The sequence below is a fragment of the Clavelina lepadiformis genome, chromosome 5 (assembly GCF_947623445.1).
Source record: "Clavelina lepadiformis chromosome 5, kaClaLepa1.1, whole genome shotgun sequence".
In the NCBI taxonomy this organism is placed as follows: Eukaryota; Metazoa; Chordata; class Ascidiacea; order Aplousobranchia; family Clavelinidae; genus Clavelina; species Clavelina lepadiformis.
This window is the reverse complement of record NC_135244.1, coordinates 13,759,097-13,776,953: the sequence shown is the minus strand read 5'-3', so window position 1 is coordinate 13,776,953 and position 17,857 is coordinate 13,759,097. Positions and strand designations below refer to the sequence as shown.

At 36.7% G+C, this 17,857-nt stretch overlaps 3 protein-coding genes across 3 annotated transcripts; 2 read left to right on the top strand and 1 right to left on the bottom strand.

The window, feature by feature from the left end:
* The first annotated feature begins 1,409 nt into the window (after nt 1–1,409).
* Nucleotides 1,410–3,768, top strand: LOC143460089 (calreticulin-like). Its single transcript, XM_076957472.1, has 8 exons — nt 1,410–1,571; nt 1,677–1,803; nt 2,054–2,232; nt 2,302–2,396; nt 2,476–2,685; nt 2,767–3,024; nt 3,109–3,336; nt 3,410–3,768. The coding sequence occupies exons 1-8, from the start codon at nt 1,484–1,486 to the stop codon at nt 3,497–3,499; spliced, it is 1,275 nt and encodes a 424-aa protein (XP_076813587.1). The 5' UTR covers nt 1,410–1,483; the 3' UTR covers nt 3,500–3,768.
* A 1,864-nt stretch (nt 3,769–5,632) lies between these two features.
* On the top strand, nt 5,633–13,965 carry LOC143459102 (exosome RNA helicase MTR4-like). The gene is made up of 19 exons (XM_076956075.1): nt 5,633–5,842; nt 6,382–6,473; nt 6,595–6,667; nt 6,765–7,010; nt 7,108–7,282; nt 7,359–7,673; nt 7,746–7,853; nt 7,913–8,045; nt 8,142–8,434; nt 8,509–8,634; nt 8,725–8,875; nt 9,009–9,181; nt 9,271–9,591; nt 9,722–9,910; nt 10,058–10,196; nt 10,260–10,390; nt 13,380–13,460; nt 13,534–13,672; nt 13,763–13,965. The coding sequence occupies exons 1-19, from the start codon at nt 5,769–5,771 to the stop codon at nt 13,918–13,920; spliced, it is 3,117 nt and encodes a 1,038-aa protein (XP_076812190.1). The 5' UTR covers nt 5,633–5,768; the 3' UTR covers nt 13,921–13,965.
* LOC143459103 (pre-mRNA-splicing factor 38A-like) lies at nt 13,666–17,481 on the bottom strand. Its single transcript, XM_076956076.1, has 8 exons — nt 15,498–17,481; nt 15,176–15,335; nt 14,932–15,053; nt 14,733–14,818; nt 14,475–14,641; nt 14,331–14,405; nt 14,148–14,252; nt 13,666–14,077 (listed from the first exon to the last, which is right to left on the bottom strand). The coding sequence occupies exons 1-8, from the start codon at nt 15,625–15,627 to the stop codon at nt 13,963–13,965; spliced, it is 960 nt and encodes a 319-aa protein (XP_076812191.1). The 5' UTR covers nt 15,628–17,481; the 3' UTR covers nt 13,666–13,962.
* Nucleotides 17,482–17,857: the final 376 nt, after the last annotated feature.

Sequence of the window (17,857 nt, the reverse complement as noted above, 5' to 3'; positions counted from 1 at the left end):
TTGAAAGCTTTCGTTTTTAAATGTACAAATTTTTAAATTGAAACAGGAATAGAACAGTAGTGGTTTTAGGGTGAGGCCCCTCTTGTTTGAGTAGACGCGCTTTAAAAGAACAAACGTTGCATACGAGTACTATTCTTAGCTATTCGCAATTTTTCATGACAGCAGTCATTCTCTGGTTAATGCTAATTAACTGTATTTAGAATAGCGGGAAACTTGTATAAATTGGCCCCTCCTGCTTTGAGATTACTTCCATATAGCTTGGTGCTTAAACGTTCACCTGATTTAAAACATTATGCCAAGACGAAAAGAAGTGTTATGAGCTGGCAAATCTCTGAGGAATTAGGCGCCCAATAGCAACAAAGAAATGAAGGGTGTGAGATCTTGGGGGCGATAAAGCGAAAAACTGAGAAAGAATAAATGCACAAAAAATTATTCTTGGACACTTTTTTTTTGAAAGAAAAGCAAAGTTTTATGTATTTTGGACATAAATTCAAAACTTGTGGGGGAGCATGCCCTCGTATCCCTGGGATAGATTGCTACGTCTCCCAAAAGTTACGCCATACCTCACCAAACAATGTTAACACAGATTTAAAAACCTGCGCTGAAAACAAAACATTTCTATTTCTATTCAAATAGCGCTTGTTCATTTAAACAACACGGATTCTGTTTGCGGAATTAGTTGACACAGAATTCGGCCAAGCATGTCCTTTTGTGGCGCGATCTGATTGGTCTATTATTTGGCAGCACGACCAACCAGGTGAAGCCAACAAAGCATGACACCACTGCAGCGGGTAACGTGGAAAATGTGGATTTGTACTAGCCTACAAGAAAATCGAGCAACGCAGTTCTACTTGTTACAAAGCTTTGACGGGTGTGCTGGCTGGCTGGCGTTACTAAGCATAACGATTGTCGCTTATTATCACAACTTAAAAGCTTCGGCGTTGGTCGGGTATTTTTGGTAATTGTTTGGTATCGGAATAGCCTAGACCGGTTGTCATCAGTTCGTTTTTAATTTGCAACTGTCAGACTGTACTTCAGGTATGGTGAAACTTTGGTTCAAACCAAAACATTAAAAACATTCAATCGTTTGTTAAAACGTTATTAGGTGTAAATACAATGATTTCGTGAACAAAACATAATATGTTAAATCAGAACTGGAAGCCGTACCATTTTTTGGATCATACTGCGCCAGGCAAGCCTGCTTGCAATGTGAAGTTCTTACATTGGCCTACTGTAGCCTAGTAGTGTACATTAACCAACCAGATAACCGGCTACAGACAGAATTCAAAAGTATTTAATGTTAATTCAAATAAATTGTTGGACAAAACAATTCTAAAGATAGCATTGTTCTGACTAAAAATATGAATTTTATATGAATTAGTATTGGCCTTATTCGTAAACTATAATATTTCTTAAAAAACTTATTTTTCCAGAATTCGTGGAAGAGTCTTTTTATCTTGACTAAGTTGTAAAATTGCCAGCAATGCTAAAGTTATTATTACTAGGTTGTTTAGCTGCCTACACTGTAGCAGAGCCAACAGTTTATTTCAAGGAATATTTTACTGATGGAGGTGAGTTGCATGTAGGGTGTTGCAAATGATAAGATTTCCTTGCTTTCGCATTTTTTCTTCTGTTTATGATTGACAGTTCATCATTTCACAAAATTTCATTTTTAGACGAATGGGAATCAAGATGGTCAAATTCAAAAAGCAAAAATGACTTCGGTAAATTTGTTTTAACTGCTGGCAAATTCTACAACGACCCTGAACAAGACAAGGGCCTGCAAACTAGTCAAGATGCCAGGTTAATACAAAGAAATAAGTTACTGAAGGCGGAGTGTTATGTGAGATTTGTCCACGTATGATTAATATATATACAGTAGTTTAAGTTCTAATATTTATGCATTACAAAAACTATTTATTTCACTTTCTCAGCTGTTTTTTGCTGAAATGTTAAATGCATAGTGCAGTGTTATCTTGTATGTATGTGTTCTTGGTGGTCTAGGGTTATTTAGCTTGTAGCTATGCATTCTAAGAATTACATTCTGTGGCAGGTTTTATGCTCTTTCTACGAGTTTCGACAAATTCTCTAACAAAGATAAGACGTTGGTGGTACAGTTCTCTATCAAACACGAGCAATCAATAGATTGTGGTGGTGGCTACGTAAAGCTGTTCCCATCAACAGTAGAACCAGAAAAGATGACAGGAGATTCAGAATATAACATCATGTTTGGTGCGAATTGAATATCAAAATATCTTCGATTTTAAGCTTTTAAATTTTATTGACATTTTTTTATCACAGGCCCAGATATTTGTGGACCAGGTACCAAGAAGGTGCATGTTATTTTCCAATACAAGGGGAAAAACTTGCTTATTAATAAGGACATTCGATGCAAGGTATGCTGTCTTTGGTTTAATGAGGGTGCTGTCTTATTCTACCAGGTGTTTCTGTTTTTACCTACTATTTCTTGCTCAGGATGATGAAGCAACGCATGTGTACACCCTCATTGTTAAACCTGATAATACCTATGAGGTGTTAATTGACAACACAAAAGCTCAGTCTGGCTCACTCGAGGAAGATTGGGATTTCCTGCCAGCAAAGGAAATTAAAGACCCAGATGCGAAAAAACCAGAAGACTGGGATGAGCGTGAAAAAATTCCCGACCCAGAAGACGAAAAGCCAGAAGTATGTCATACTGGTTTAGATATATACACATTACTTTCCACATAAATAGACCAGTTTGACCTATTATAAATCATTTCAAAGGGTTGGGACAAGCCAGAACATATTCCAGATCCAGATGCCAGTCAACCAGAAGATTGGGATCCAGAGATGGATGGGGAGTGGGAACCACCAATGATTGACAATCCTGAATATCAAGGTGAATGGACCCCCAAACAGATTGACAACCCTAATTATAGCGGGAAATGGGTCCATCCTATGATTGCAAACCCAGAATATTCTGCGGATGATCAACTTTACGCATATGAAGATTTTGGTCTACTTGGTCTTGACCTGTGGCAGGTAACTTTCCTTACAAATTTTGATGTCATTGTTGACATGTATTTATCTTTGTGTACGCTGTTATAACCATTTTCCATGTAATAGGTGAAGTCTGGCAGCATTTTTGATAACTTCTTGATCACCGATGATCCTGAACTTGCCAAAACTGAATGTGAGAACATTTTATCAACCACTGTGAAAGGAGAGAAGAAAATGCGCGATGAACATGAGGAAGAAGAGAAGAAAAAACGTGAAGCAGAAGCCAAGGAAAATGACGACAATGATGAAGACGACGATGATGAGGATGATGATGATATGGGAGAGCTAGAAGATGTAAATTTTATTTATATTAGTGCGTTCAACTGTCGGTGAAGCGATATCTTTATGAGTATTCTTTTTAACCCAGGAGGATATGCCAGAATTGGATGGCGATGGTGTTGAAGACGATGATGATGATGATGAAGCAGAACCTGATATTGTCAAGGATGAGCTATGAAGAGGATGCTGCAGTTGTTTTCGCAAAGAGTTATTGGTCTTCAATCCCATTTAAACGAATGTTCCGATCCGCTATGTCAATAGATCTTCTATGCTCCAAGTAATATCCTAATGTTTATAGGTCATGCAGTATATCTTGTTGCCTGTATTTGATTGAAGGTTTGAAGCTCTAAGTATTTATTGCGGTCATAATGAAGCAACAAAATCGTGATCCTATTTCCTGATGTTTACGTTATACGTGCTTAAAACAATAAATAAGAGTTTATGTTAGCTTTACTTTGATCTGCAAAGTACAGTTAGATACAGTAGACAAAGGGGGCTGTTTCATATATTCGTTGAAGTGAAATAGAACTAGTTATTTTAGCATGAACAAGCTATGATTCTGTTGATGGAAGGCGGGAGTGTTAAAAGCATACGTAGTAGTTATCCTTTCGAAATTGTTAAGGTCAGTTTCAGTTACCAATCGCGGACAACTCGTGAGAACTAAAAGCAATTATTCAGTTAACGTTGTAACGACTAACGAACGTATCCGCAATACGGATCATCAGATCCATCCTTGATCAGTAGTGGCTTTAGGGTGATGCGGTCGCCTAAGCCCGTTCCTGCAAGGGGCCCCCTATTTTTGTATACGCGCTCAAATAAACAAACATTGCATACGAATATTATTGCTATCTGGTCGAACTGCTTCAGGACAGTAACCATTCACTGATTCATGCTAATTGGCTGTATGAACTGTATTCAGAATATGGGAAAGTTGTGTAAATGAACCTCCGTGTGAATTGTTCACTTCGAGGTTACTTTAATATAGCTTGATGGTCAAGCGCTCACATGATTAAAGACGAAGAAAAAGTTGTTCTGCTAGCAAACCTCTGAGGTATTACGCGCTCGCTACATTTTTAGGGAGCAAAAACTTTAAAAAAATGCACAAACAAATCTTAGGCAGTTTGATTTTTGAAAAAATCTAAATAAATTTTAGGTCATGTAAATTCACAATTAAGTCATAGTACACCTAAAGAAGCAAGGTTAAGCTTGCAAAAGCTCGTGTCGAAAAATGTAAAGTTAACCTTAAGAGTGCCAAAGTATATCTTGTTTTTTATTTTACATCACATACCCAGTTATTAAGCCTATTATTCTCACATTGTGACGTCATTATGACCGGATCCTTCATCATCATAGGGAGCCAATTTTGCTAAACAATTTCGGCAATTACTGCTTAACCACTACATGTTATTAAAAATCTTTTCACCAGTACATTTACTGGCAACTGCTCTTTAATTTAAGGCCAACTTGTTTTTGGGCTTGCCTCTAACTTTAATGATGAAAATTTTCCTAAAATTTTTGAAAGTTTTGATTCAAATTGTTTAAAACTATTGTATTATTCACTTATTCAAAATACGATTTACCTATAACTTGTCGACAGCTACAGGCGCGGTAAGATCCCTGGCCTTGCAATAATAGGCCCCATGTGTTTGATATCCAGTGGCGCTACTACCGTAACCTGGACACGAGCGATGAGGAATCATCGCCGAGTTTAAGTTGAGTTTAAGGACTTTCTGCCCTCCGGGACTAAAAGTAAAAACTATGAGACCAAATAAAATTTTGATAAACCCTACACTTACCAAAACAGGGTTCGAATGATTTTAACCAAAAATATTGAAATTTCTCTTTTTACATACCTAAAAGCTGATTTAGCAAATAAAAATAGCAGAAGATTACGCCAAAATGTGACATATTTATTTTTGTGGGCGTTATATCACATAGCCATAAGATTCCTTAAAAATTAACGTAAAACACGTTCTTTGCATCTATATTAATGTTTATAACGCATTTATAAACGATTGTAAATATATTTGTTGCTTATAAACGTTTAATTATAGTGTTGTAATTTCCAAACAAACAGATTTTTACTAAACCCCGGCTTTTGATATATATGATTATGTATTTTTTGTATTATGATCATAGAAATGTTATACAGTTAATAGAGAAACTTTGACTACAAGCATGCAAAAAACAGATGAATGTGGGAAATGGGATGTAGGAGATGTAACCTCCTCGCCCTCCTGTTGGTGTTGTTAGTTATCTAGCCTATGTGTTGCTTCCTGTCAACAGTATCGTTGCACAGTTAGATTTTTTACTTTTGTTGTATTTCCTAGAACTAGAAGGCTAATGTACTGTACTGTGCTCAGCTGGTCTGACTAAAAGGTGCTGAAAACATAAATAGATTGATTTGAGACTTATCAACAACCTGGATAAACCCATCCATCACTGCAATGACCGATTTCAGAGATGACTTGTTTAATGTTTTTGAAGAAGAAACTGAACAACTTTCAAAGAAAAATACAAGGTTCGCATAGCATACATGTATTTCTAAACTAGTTATCAATGTGTATAGCTGCAACAATTTTTAAACTGCAGCTTAGCCTAACAGTACGTCATAATGGACCATTGTCAAAGTTGTTGCGCTTGCACACAGGAGCTTAATCAGTGTGGACGCTAAACTTTTTTATCTTAACATCAAGTTATAATAAATAAACTGGTCTAGTGCAGAAGTGCACAAGCACAACCAGATGATATCACAATTTGATTAGCTGGGGTCTAGTATACAATTGCATCCTGTGAAAGACATTCAATCTTGAAGTAATAAAAGTTATGGTGTTGGTTTTTTCAAATAATTTTGAAACATTATTGTAGAAAGTAGAATGTCTCAAAATTTGTAATGTTGTAAAGTTTACGAAATCTGCTAAACCAAAACGGAGATAAAGTTGTTGAAAGTTGCGTGAAAATGTTGATATTGCAATTTATTGCAAATGATTATTTACAAGAATATTTATATTGAGTGTTTGTTACATGTATATATAATTGCACGATGCACATTACTTTTAGTAAATTGTCAAAGCGTGGAAAAACTCCAGACGCATCAGAGAGCTCAAAGAAACAAAAACTTGATAGCCATGAAAATGTTAAAGATTTTCCTAGTGAGTTTGAACTGCATGCCATGTGATTTTTATTCTAAGACATTGTTAAACCCTATAAGCAGAAGAAGGAATCCTATATACCTTGAGTTATATTTGGAAAGTTGATTGTTTTTTATTACAGGTAATAAAATAAAATCACAAGAAAACAATGAAGGTCTTCAGTTGCAGAAAGAAGAGCATGAGGATTTGTCAAAGTATGGTTTCTTTTCAGAGAGCAATTTTATACAATTACTTGCATATTTTCTATTGTCATTTACAATTTCACCAGTTCTGCATTTTTATGTATTGCAGTGTTTTGGAGTCTTTGCCAAAGGTTCAAACTTCGTCAATGGATTCTTTGATATCTGGTTGTACTCATGAAGTGGCATATGTAACCGGAACTGATTTGCCCCAACTACGCCCGCGTATCGGAAAACAAGCAAAAGAGTATAAATTTATTCTTGATCCCTTTCAGCAAGAAGCTCTCCTCTGTTTGGACAATCAGCAGTCAGTCTTGGTATCTGCTCACACATCTGCTGGCAAAACAGTTGTTGCAGAGTAAGTTAGTCAGGGTTGGAGATGTGAGCATTTTACTGCTGTTCCATATGTATACACATATGCAAACTGTACGATGTATATGTTTGAACGGTTACAGATATGCAATTGCAATGTCACTTCGAGACAAACAAAGAGTGATATACACAACTCCAATCAAGGCTTTGAGTAATCAAAAATATCGTGATTTATATGAAGAGTTTTCAGACGTTGGTTTGATGACTGGTGACGTCACTATAAATCCAACAGCTTCCTGTCTTGTTATGACAACAGAGGTATGACCTTTTTTCAAACATTATCCTACAATTTTATGTGCATACATATGCAAACCTGATGGAGCTTTTATCTTAGATTTTGAGGAGCATGTTGTATCGTGGATCAGAAGTAATGCGTGAAGTTGCTTGGGTCGTTTTTGATGAGATACATTACATGAGAAACAAAGAACGTGGTGTAGTATGGGAGGAGACAATTATTTTGTTGCCTGACAATGTCCACTATGTTTTTCTTTCTGCTACAATACCAAATGCTCGGCAGTTTGCATCGTGGATTTGTCATCTGCACAAGCAGCCCTGCCATGTTGTTTACACAGATTACAGGCCAGTGCCTTTAGAGCATTACATATTTCCCACAGGCGGTAATGGATTACATCTGGTGGTGGATGATCATGTATGTGTTTTTGATCAATTTTGCAAAATCCTTCTTTGAACACTTGCCAAACTTAATTGTTTGTGTTTTCAGGGCGACTTTCGGGAAGATAACTTCAATATGGCCATGGCTGTGTTAAGAGATGCGGGGGACAACGCCAAAAGTGATTTTTCGAGGAAAGGAAAGAAAGGAGGAATGCAGGTATTAACTAAGAATAATCTTACCATGTACTATGAATCATCTAAGTTATTTTTGTTTAGGGAAAAAGTGCTTGCGTCCAAATTGTTGAGCTGGTAATGGAAAGAAAATTTCTCCCAGCCATCGTATTTTCATTTAGTAAAAAGGAATGTGAATTTTATGCTAAACAAGTCTCAAAGTTGGCCTTCAACTCTGGTATAGTATTCAGCAAATGTGTTGATGTTATTAGAAATTTTTTTCCTATTGTTGTTGTGAGCCAATTAGTTCACTTCATTCTCTTTGCATTCCCAGGAGAAGAGAGGAAGCTGGTTCAAGAAGTTTTCAACAACGCAATGGATTCGTTATCAGATGAAGATAGACTTCTACCTCAAGTTGAAGCCGTGCTCCCATTTTTGTTGAACGGCATTGGTATTCACCATGGTGGCCTTCTCCCAATAATCAAAGAAACCATCGAAATTCTATTCTCAGAAGGTTTAATAAAAGTCTTGTTTGCCACTGAAACATTTTCCATGGGAGTAAATATGCCAGCCCACACTGTTGTCTTTACAAGTATAAGGAAATTTGACGGAAAAGATTTTCGATGGGTATGTGAATTGCCTGATAGGTTTTAACATTTTGTTTTACTTTCGTCAATATAGTGTAATCTTTTATTTGTTAGATTACTGGTGGGGAGTACATACAGATGAGTGGCAGAGCAGGCCGTAGAGGTATGGATGAAAGAGGTATTGTCATCATGATGGTTGATGAAAAACTATCTCCCAGTGTTGGAAAAGCACTTGTTAAAGTAAGAACCAAATCTGAAACAGACAAAGTTTTCTTCTATGATTGAGTGACTTTTAAAGATCTTGTCTTTTATACTTTTGTTGTTGTTTAGGGTTCATCAGATCCGTTGGATTCAGCTTTCCGTTTAACGTACAACATGGTGCTGAACCTGCTTCGTGTGGAAGAAATAAATCCAGAGTATATGTTAGAAAAGTCTTTCTATCAGTTTCAGCATTACACTGCTATTCCAGAAATGATGAAAAGTATGTAGTTTTTGGTATTATTGTTGTCCAATTCAATAATCGCAATTTAACCTGCACAACTTGCAGTGCATGTTGTGCATTTAATGTAGTATTCCAATTCATTTGTGTGTGCCCTTATTATTTTCACGAAAAGATATCGCAAAATTGGAGAAAGAACACACTGAAGTGAAAATTAAAGATGAGGAAGATTGTATGACATACTATCGTATTCGTCAGCAGCTTGATAAACTTGCCAAGCAACTGGAAGACTTTGTGCACATGCCGAAGTACTGTCTATCTTTTCTTCAACCTGGTAGACTTGTCAAGGTATAACACTCTACACATTATGACATTACAGTTACATAATTGAATATATGTTGTCCATTGGCAGAGTTGTTAACAATCACCTTTTGCAGGTTAGAAATTCTGATCAGGAGTTTGGCTGGGGTATTGTGGTTAACTTTCAGAAGAAACAACCTAAACCCGTTGGACTTAAAAAAGCTGAAGACATTGAACCAGAATTCATTGTTGATGTTTTGCTCAATTGTGACAAGGATAGCATACATTCCACTGCCATCAGACTGCCGAGACCTGCCAAAGGCAATCCTAGACAAAATGAGATGGCAGTCATACCCGTGATGATTCAGCTCATAACGGCCATTAGTAGTGTTCGTCTCTTCCTACCAAAAGACCTTCGACCTCTAGATAACCGACAATCTCTCCTCCTTTCACTTGAGGTAACGCTTTGGTTTTAGAGCCAGTTCTACTGATGTTGTTCTCTTAAAACTGAGTAGTTTTGAAAATATGTCTTTGCCGTGAATATTTCTGTTAAATATTATTATCAACAATGTATTTATGAAAATATAGGAAGTTAATAAGCGCTTCCCTGATGGAATTCCTCTGCTTGATCCAGTTGAAGATATGAACATAAAAGATGAACGCATGAAGTCGATCGTTCGAAAGATTGAGGCGTTTGAGAAGAGGATGTACAAACATTCTTTGCATAAACGTGACGACATGTCAGATGTGTATAAGCTGTGTGAAAAGAAAATGAAGGTGTTGATATTGAATAAATGTTATTGATTGTTACGAGTTATACTTGTTGATTTTGTTTGTGGTGTTTGATGTAGTTAATGTCAATGCTTGATTTAATTCTTTTTTTTTTAAATTGATACTTGTAAAACTTGTAGTTGATGTTTTTAGTTGGCCAATGATGTGAAGGAAGCTAAACGTGCCCTGAAAAGGGCCAGGACAATTTTGCAGATGGATGAACTAAAATGTAGGAAAAGAGTTTTGAGGAGACTGGGTTATGCAACTGTAGCAGATGTGATTGAAACAAAAGGTAAAACAGTTACCACTTAAAAAACTTTCCTACCGCTTTCAATGAAATCTGTCTTTTTTGCAGGTCGTGTGGCGTGTGAGATAAGTGCTGCTGACGAACTATTGCTCACAGAGCTTGTGTTTAATGGTGTTTTCAATCCGTTAACGCCCGGCCAGTGCGCAGCATTATTGTCATGTTTTGTCTTTGATGAAAAGGTTGGTAAATTTTCTTGGGATGTGCTGAACTAAAATATTTATAGGATTTTGGTTGCACAAATGTTTTGATTTAGTACATACAACATGCACAGTTGCACACATTTGCATACTTTTTCGTTTTGTTTTAATTCCGGCTGTTTCCCTTAATTCTGCTTATTTTGTCAAGTTTAGAATTGTCATATGTCAATTTCGCCACAAGTTTTTTACCCTTAGACTAGAAGAAAAAATAAATAACTTTTAAATAAATAATAAAAAACTTTGTATTATCGTATAAATCCAAGACTAGATTGAGCCAAGTATAAAAAAGATGCTATTCATGCAGTTTTGAACTTAATCTTTTAATGGTATGAGATGAAAACGAGGCCCATTACAACGATGTAATGATAACAACGGATAGGTTTACATATGAAAGTTTTAATAAAATAAGTTCATGTCTTATCCGCATAGTTTGACCTGAAAAACTCATCTTTTAACAATTATTTGATAATTCACTATGTAACAAAAAAAAAAAAATTCTTTGTCCTTGGGAAATAATTGCTATATTCTATTTGCTTATGCCGAAAAAACATGAAAAATCTTAGTTATACCACCATAACTTCGGTTGTTGAATCTTTACAGATTTTTTAATTCTATCGCCATTATTAAAAGTGTGGTATGGCTTGCCGTGGTTGCAAGTACTCAGCAGATTCCTTCTGCTATGTGTGTGGTGAGTTCTTTGCAAAAAAAGCAAAAAAGCACTGTCTGGAGAGTTGCAGGCGTGCGAAAGAAGCCTATCATGCATACTTTCGCATGCCAGTCGGTGACCAAGATAAACATTGGGCACCACACGTCATATGCGAATACTGCCGTCGTACTCTAGAAGGTTGGTTTAGGGGAGAGAAGAGGGCAATGCGTTTTGCTATCCCCCGTGTCTGGCGTGAGCCTACAAACCATCTCACAGATTGTTACTTCTGTATGGTGGATCCAAGCAAACGACGGAAGGGAAAGAATGCACCTTCCATCAATTACCCTGACATTCCATCATCTATTGCACCAGTACCCCATAACACGACTGACATGCCTGTGCCACAACCACCCTTGAGAGATGAACATTTCGTAGCAGATGCACTCTCTACAGATTCAGAAACGGATACATCAGTTGCTTATCTTCAACACCGAGTTGGCGGTGAAAGGTGTCCCTACTACCCCAACCAAGAAGACATGAACGATCTTGTCAGGGAACTGTCATTGACAAAGTCGAATGCTGAGCTACTCATTTCCAGACTAAAGCAATGGGACTTACTGGATGACAGTGTTCGAATTACTTCACAGAGAAAGCGACATCGTGGCTTCTCAGTGTTCTACATGTTTAAAGATGATTTATGCTACTGCCATGATATAGAAGGACTCTTTCAGGCTATGGGAATTTCTTGCAATCCTTCTGAGTGGAGGCTCTTTATCGACAGCTCATCTAGAAGCCTCAAAGCCGTTTTGCTGCACAACACAAACAAGTGTCCCTCCATTCCTCTGGCTCACTCAGTTTACATGAAAGAAGAGTATCAGAACATCAAAATCCTGATGAGTGCATTAAAGTATGACCACTACAATTGGGAGGTTATTGGTGATTTCAAGATGGTGGCTTTCTTGATGGGCCTTCAGGGTGGCTATATTAAATTTCAATGCTATCTTTGTCTCTGGGACAGCAGAAATAAAGCTTTCCACTACAAGAAGAGGAATTGGCCTCTAAGAACCAGCTATGAGATTGGAACTTATAATGTGAAGCAACAACCACTGGTAGATGCAGCGAAAATACTGATGCCACCTCTGCACATAAAACTAGGTCTAATTAAGCAGTTTGTTAAGCAACTCGACACAGAGGGTGACGCATTCAAGCACATTGAAGAGCAGTTTCCAAAATTGTCAGAAGCAAAAATCAAAGCTGGAGTATTTGTGGGACCTGAAGTGAAGCGACTGATAAATTCCATCAATTTTCCAGAGATGCTGTCTGAGGTTGAACGGAGAGCTTGGACTTCTTTCGTTTCTGTAGTTAACAGGTTCCTGGGCAATCACAAGGCAGAGAATTACAGGGAACTTGTCGATGAACTTGTGGATGCGTATTGGAAGATGGGATGCAGGATGTCGCTGAAACTACACGTACTACATGCTCATCTTGATGAATTTAAGGGTAACATGGGGGACTACTCAGAAGAACAAGGTGAAAGATTTCATCAAGATATCAGGTCTTTTGAGGAACGCTATCAAGGACAGTACAACGAAAATATGATGGGGGACTATATATGGAACCTTTTACGTGAAAGTGAACTCACATATCGTCGCCAATCTCGAAAAAATGTTTCTTTGTGATTAAGTTATAAGTTTTGAGTGCTTTAAGTGACAGCGTAGGTTTGCTCTGTAACAGTTTTGAATAAATACCTATAGCACCAGGCCTTAAGGCTTTTGTCTCGTGTTTGTGTAGCAAAATCGCCTTGCATACATGTGTTTTTCTTCTTTACGTAATTTTTTAGAAATAGATTCTGGAAACAACATTTTCCGTTATTATTTCATTATGACAAAGCCAACAACAACAACTAAAATTAGATTTAACTCCATTCTATTGATTCAAAAAAATATAGTGGGAGCAAAGGCATTAAAAAAGCAAAACTAGTCAAAAAATTCCAATAAATTAATCTCATAAAGTCAGAACCAAAGTTTGAACTTTTTGAATGCTCATTTTTATTGATTTAGACCATACTAAATCAGAAAATAATAGTTTTAACCCATGGACAAATTTTGTGTTACATGGTGATAATAATTAATTAATCATTCAGTAATGATTTTCACAAGCGAATATTGCATGTTATACATAACAGTTAGAATTACCGATAATTTACTTACATTTCTTGAATATATTCAGAACACTTGCTAGTGTCTGTCCACTGTTGTGATCATACAGAATCTTAACACGTAACCTTATTTAAAATTGTTGAAGTATGGTTGTTTATGTATATAGTCTAAAAGCGTACCAAAGTTGAGCGAAGCACTGGCTGGACCGTTGAGACAAATGCACAAAGCCGCAAGAAGGATAGCAAAGGTACTCGGTGTTGATCACTATCTTTCTTTTGCTCATGATGTTTTGTTTTCACTGTCTCATTTAATCACTTAAGGTTTCAACTGAAGCAAAATTACCATTGGATGAGGAAGAATATGTTCAATCTTTTAAAACAATGTTGATGGATGTGGTGCATGCTTGGTGCAATGGGTCAACATTCTCCCAGATTGCAGAAATGACAGAAGCATACGAGGGTAAAAATGTTTTATTACGAGAAAAACACGACTTCATACAAATGAAAGTGACAGGCTTTCAAAATGTAATTTATGTTTTCTCTCCTGCAGGGAGTATAATTCGATGCATGCGAAGACTAGAAGAGCTTCTTCGTGAAATGTGTCATGCAGCAAAAGCAATTGGAAACACGGAACTGGAGAATAAGTTTGCCGAGGGAATTCGTTTAATAAAAAGGGACATTATATTTGCTGCCAGCTTATATCTTTGAGTTGTATTTTCTTATTTCTCTGCGCAATACATGAGGATTTGGTTACTTTAGTGGTTTTAATCCAAGTTTAGCCCTCAGTTCATTGGCTTCTTTTATTTCAAAGTCTCTTGCTTTATCTCCTTTGTCTTTCTTGCTACGTTTGCTCTTTTTACTTGACCTAAAAAAATTAAAGCATGAGGCAAAAGTATCACAACAGTTAACACCCCTAAAGTGGGGCATCTACTTACCTGCTGTCATCATCGTGATGTTTGGAATGATGGTGGTGATGCGATCTTGGAGGCGAACGCGGCCGATCTCGCTCACGTGATCGGTGTCTTCGCGGGGGTGTGCGGCTATAACAAGATTGCAAACAAAAAAATCTGTTAACATGGATATCCCAAATCTTGAGGATGAAGTGCTCATTAAACAACCTTCGCCTTCTTCTTTTAGGTGATCGACTTCGAGATCGTCTGTACTTAGGTGAAGGAGAACGACGATACCTGTCACTAGACATTCACAGAAACATCATATTAGATTTTCACTGGAAGTGTGTTTAATCAGTCACCATCACAGACCGTATAGGAGAGGGACTCCTCCTTCTATGAGATGATGAGTAGCGACTTGGTACTTCCACAGGCATGGGCTCCTCTTCATCTGAAGATTCACCCAAGTCATCTAAATCATCATCCAATGCAGATATTCTAGGTTCCAGCTGTTCTATTTCTTCTAGAACTTGCCGTTTCTTCAATTAAATTGAAAAAAGAAAATATGCAGCTATAGATGAAATGCCAATCAATGATGTCTGCACAGCAAATATTAATTATTAACAAAACCTGTATGCGAGGTAAAATGACATCGCAGTAACGTTCTTCTCTTAAAAGATCATCCACGTATTCATCCATGTGTTTGATGAAAAATGCTGTTTACATAATTAGATAAGTCATTTAGAATCAATTCTAGCCACTGATATCAAAAGAAAAAACAGCCTTTCATTAGCGTTTGCTAACGGCAATAAATAATATATATACTTACAACCATCTCTGTTTTGCAGTTTTATTTTTCGAAAATCATTTAGTAAAGGTTCAAGATATTTATAGCTGTCCAGAGAAGTTCCAGTTAATCGCATATAAAATGCACCCAAACATCGAACATACCTGAAATACAAATAGTAAACTGCTTATAAATAACAGTACTTTGATTTCCATCGTTACAAAATTGTACCGTAAGACTGTGGGTACGTGGTCACCTCCATACAAAACAAAAACGTGGTTCATACTTAAAATCTTCATTTCGTATAAATTCTACAATAATGTCTTTGTCTGGTTGAATCTGTAACATCTTCAGGATGAGACAGAGAAAAGGTGTTGGCTTTATATTCCCACCATAAACTCCTCCAGCATACTTCAGTTCCATAGCCTTATCTACCAACAGCTCCGCTACAAAATTGATCCAAAATTATTTTAACTTCTAAAGTTTCCACACAGTTTCTGTCACACCAAAGTTGAACTGACAGGCTATTTACATAAAATGGGTAATTGCCTGGAGTTTAATGTAATTATCATGAAGCATAATAATACATTAAACATAACAATACTTACCAGAAAGGGCAAAACATTCCTCTTTCCAGTAGCGACTATCATAAATTCGTGAACGAATAATTTTTTCCACAAGATATTGGGGATTGGTTCCCTTTATAGTGTGCGCATCCTTTACTGTTCGATTTGCCATAGTTATCAAGCAAACGGGAAGAACCACTAAGTAAGTATAGTATGCTAGCCTATCGGAAACACATCAGGTCTCTGTAGTTAAACATTACACTTCACGAAGAACTGAAAAAGTAAGGCAACGTCAATGTAATTATGCAATGACAGCATTTCGAGTTTCAAGTTCTGCAAAAACTACTTTGTAGTGTATTTTCAATCTAGAATATTTTGCTTTCTTGTAGTTTACACAAAGCATTGATAAAAACTGCACTGAAGTGCTGTACTGCAATGAATAGTTATGAGAACAGTACCATAATTAGTCTCATACACATGAATATTGTGTTGCTAGCGAAGTTAAGGGAGCTCTGCTTTAAATGTAACAGAAATAAGTAAAACCTAACTTTAGGGCCATTACTTTATCACAACAGCAATTTTAACGTCACAATGGCATCAAAGAAACATGGTCATCACTTGCACTCTGGCATTCAGTTTCTGTGGCCAGGGTGTGGGCATGATATTTGAGCTCTCAGTCGCACCCTTACTGGAAATTTTCCTTTCAGTGCGCCAGATTAATGCGCCAATAAATATATACTAAAATTTCAGCCTTACCAATGTAATACTTATAATATAAAAGATAAGGTAAAACTGTAATTCTGTGCCGGAGAAATCCAGCACATCATAATCATACAGACTCTCCAGAAGGGAGTTGTACAAGAACATTTTTCAATTGAATAAAACTCTCTAAAACGGCACACCTGAATGTTTCCATAAAACAGCTGCAATTAATAAACAAAGACAATATGCTGACTGACAAGATTAAAACTGTGATTAAAACACATGCAACTGAGAACTATGCTGCAATAATATTGAAAATTAGGGCCTCTTTTACTTTTGCACTCCCATATCAAGATCAAGTGTCGAGGAATTGTCAGGTCATAATTTATTTTCTATTACCTCATACCTCCTTCCATTCATGCGTTCAATTCGAAGTGAAAGAGTATTAGACACCCGAAAATTAGAGTTAGTCATCAAAAAGCTGTTGACGTTATCATATGCCCAGCGAACGTCCTATGCGAGTGGAAGTAATAATCCAATACTGACGAATACTTCTGCAGTTCAGTTGTCCTGGTGGATAGTTCCAAATTCATGCAATTCGATACACAAACAAATCAAAAAACTGCTGAAAATTGTACACGTTGTATGTCAATATCAATAGGCTAGGAACCTGCACAATGTCTAAAAGACGAGTCTCTGACTCTTCTTTACTTTTGCACTGCTATGCCAAGGCCAGAGTTGAAATTATTTCATGATAATAGACCCTTTCCAAGTTATTGCCGCAATTCTTTCGGTAGCAAAATTTTTTCAATCGCCTATAGCCTACTAAACAATGGAAATTGTTGACCTACTTTGATTCTTTTTGCAAATTACAAGCATTCTGGGTATTCGATTGCAAGGATTTCAACCAGATGATTAGAACATGAATTTGAGATAAAAAAATTGAAAATATGTTGCTATGTTATTTTGCAGTGGTTTGAATCCTTCGATCTGTACTTGGGCGATATGACGTCTGTAGGCCTAGATTCGAGGGCAACGAAGCATGCGACGTAAAATATGCAAGAGTATGCTTGTTATCTGCGTCGATTTATAATAAACAAACAAAGAAAACTTTGGTTGTTTGAACGCTAATTTATTATAAGTAAACAAAGAATTGACAATTGAGGTTTCAGTAAACGCCAAAATTTGCGTCTCTGAACGCACGATTTCTTGTCAAAAACTGCCGCACTTTCCAGTCGGGCTGTTAGGTTGGTGAGCAAAAGCACAACGGATCCTAAAACACTAAGGTTTTAGCAATGAGATTTGAGAAACAAGTTAAATAAACGCCGAATGGAAGCTTAGAAATCTAACAGCAGTTATGACCACACGTCACATACTTACATGGCGTGTAAAAATTATTTACTTCGTATAAAGGTATCAGTGTTGCCACTCAAAAAAAGAAATTAACCCTACCAGCACACCTAAAAAAACCTACATCTCCCTACGCAGTTTGAACAAAAAAAAAAGAAATTTTGGCAGTTTTATGGCACTTTATAACTAATTTAGTTTCAGTTCAAAAGCACCAGAACTAAAGTAGTTCAACATTTACTGACGTTTGTGTTTCCACTAATTGTGTTTCCCTTTTTAGCCTAATGAGTTGGTATAACTGTAATTGATATATCTGATGCTTTATCACAGAGAATTGAAAAGCCTTTAGCTTC

Coding starts and splice junctions, on each gene's coding strand:
- LOC143460089 (XM_076957472.1), top strand. CDS start 1,484: ATGCTAAAGTTATTATTACTAGGTTGTTTAGCTGCCTACACTGTAGCA. Junction 3,025..3,108: donor TTGGTCTTGACCTGTGGCAG/GTAACTTTCCTT, acceptor TCCATGTAATAG/GTGAAGTCTGGCAGCATTTT. Junction 3,337..3,409: donor ATATGGGAGAGCTAGAAGAT/GTAAATTTTATT, acceptor TTTTTAACCCAG/GAGGATATGCCAGAATTGGA.
- LOC143459102 (XM_076956075.1), top strand. CDS start 5,769: ATGACCGATTTCAGAGATGACTTGTTTAATGTTTTTGAAGAAGAAACT. Junction 9,592..9,721: donor CTCTCCTCCTTTCACTTGAG/GTAACGCTTTGG, acceptor ATGAAAATATAG/GAAGTTAATAAGCGCTTCCC. Junction 9,911..10,057: donor TGTGTGAAAAGAAAATGAAG/GTGTTGATATTG, acceptor TGATGTTTTTAG/TTGGCCAATGATGTGAAGGA.
- LOC143459103 (XM_076956076.1), bottom strand. CDS start 15,627: ATGGCAAATCGAACAGTAAAGGATGCGCACACTATAAAGGGAACCAAT. Junction 15,336..15,497: donor GGAATGTTTTGCCCTTTCTG/GTAAGTATTGTT, acceptor TCAATTTTGTAG/CGGAGCTGTTGGTAGATAAG. Junction 15,054..15,175: donor ATACGAAATGAAGATTTTAA/GTATGAACCACG, acceptor TTTGTATTTCAG/GTATGTTCGATGTTTGGGTG.